Source organism: Nannospalax galili, unplaced genomic scaffold (assembly GCF_000622305.1).
Source record: "Nannospalax galili isolate Female #2095 unplaced genomic scaffold, S.galili_v1.0 C48056221, whole genome shotgun sequence".
NCBI lineage: Eukaryota > Metazoa > Chordata > Mammalia > Rodentia > Spalacidae > Nannospalax > Nannospalax galili.
This window is the reverse complement of record NW_008460187.1, coordinates 1-724: the sequence shown is the minus strand read 5'-3', so window position 1 is coordinate 724 and position 724 is coordinate 1. Positions and strand designations below refer to the sequence as shown.

Below are 724 nucleotides of genomic sequence, written 5' to 3'. Positions count from 1 at the left end.
CAGCAGCAGCAGCAGCAGATCGCTTCAGGGGGCTCTCGGGCATAGGCTCCACGAGCAGGGGAGTGCTACGGCAGCTCTCCCCAGTGTTGTAGGCGCTGGTGCTGTCCTTGTCTGACTTCTCTGGCAGCTCAGAGATGTCAGATAGCTCATGCTTCTTGGGCTCACTGGGTGCCAGGTCATAGAGGCTCTCCTCCTCCAAAAGCCAGGCCTTCATACAGCGCTCCCGCAGCTGCTGCATCTTCTGTGCCCGCAAGATGTTGCGGCACTTGAACTCCAGGTGCCATAGCTCCTCCTCCAGCATGGCCATCTCGTGGCCCAGGCTCTCATTGCGATTGACATCCAGGGCGCTGTTGCCACTGGAGGCCCAGGCAAAGAGGATGCCCAGCTGGTTGCCATTCTCCAGGTGGCACTTGATCTCCAGCAGCTCCCGGTAGCGATCATACTCCTCATCAGTGAGGCTGGGCAGGTCAGCCCCTTCCAGCCCCGCCCCCTCGGCCAGCAGAGAGTCCATGCTGAAGTGAAAGTCCCGGCTCTGCAGGGCATCCCCTTGCAGGCCAAACTTGCACAGACTCCCAGGGGTGTTGGTGGTGCTGGGGGGCTCATCCCCCAGCAAGTCGTGTTCAGAGCTCTCTTCGTTTTGGGTACTCTCATCAGTCCGGCCCACCCCACTGTCCAGCTCCTGGCTGTTGCTCAGGCCTGGGCCCCCATCAGGAGGAGCCTCCTT

The 724-nt window shown here is 61.2% G+C and overlaps 1 protein-coding gene across 1 annotated transcript; it reads right to left on the bottom strand.

Annotated features, from left to right (window-relative positions):
- Positions 1-7: 7 nt before the first annotated feature.
- LOC103728240 (PDZ domain-containing protein 4-like) lies at positions 8-718 on the bottom strand (the record flags this gene model as incomplete). Its single annotated transcript, XM_008826329.2, has 1 exon — positions 8-718. A coding segment is annotated over one exon (711 nt), but the record flags the coding sequence as incomplete, so codon positions are not given.
- Positions 719-724: the final 6 nt, after the last annotated feature.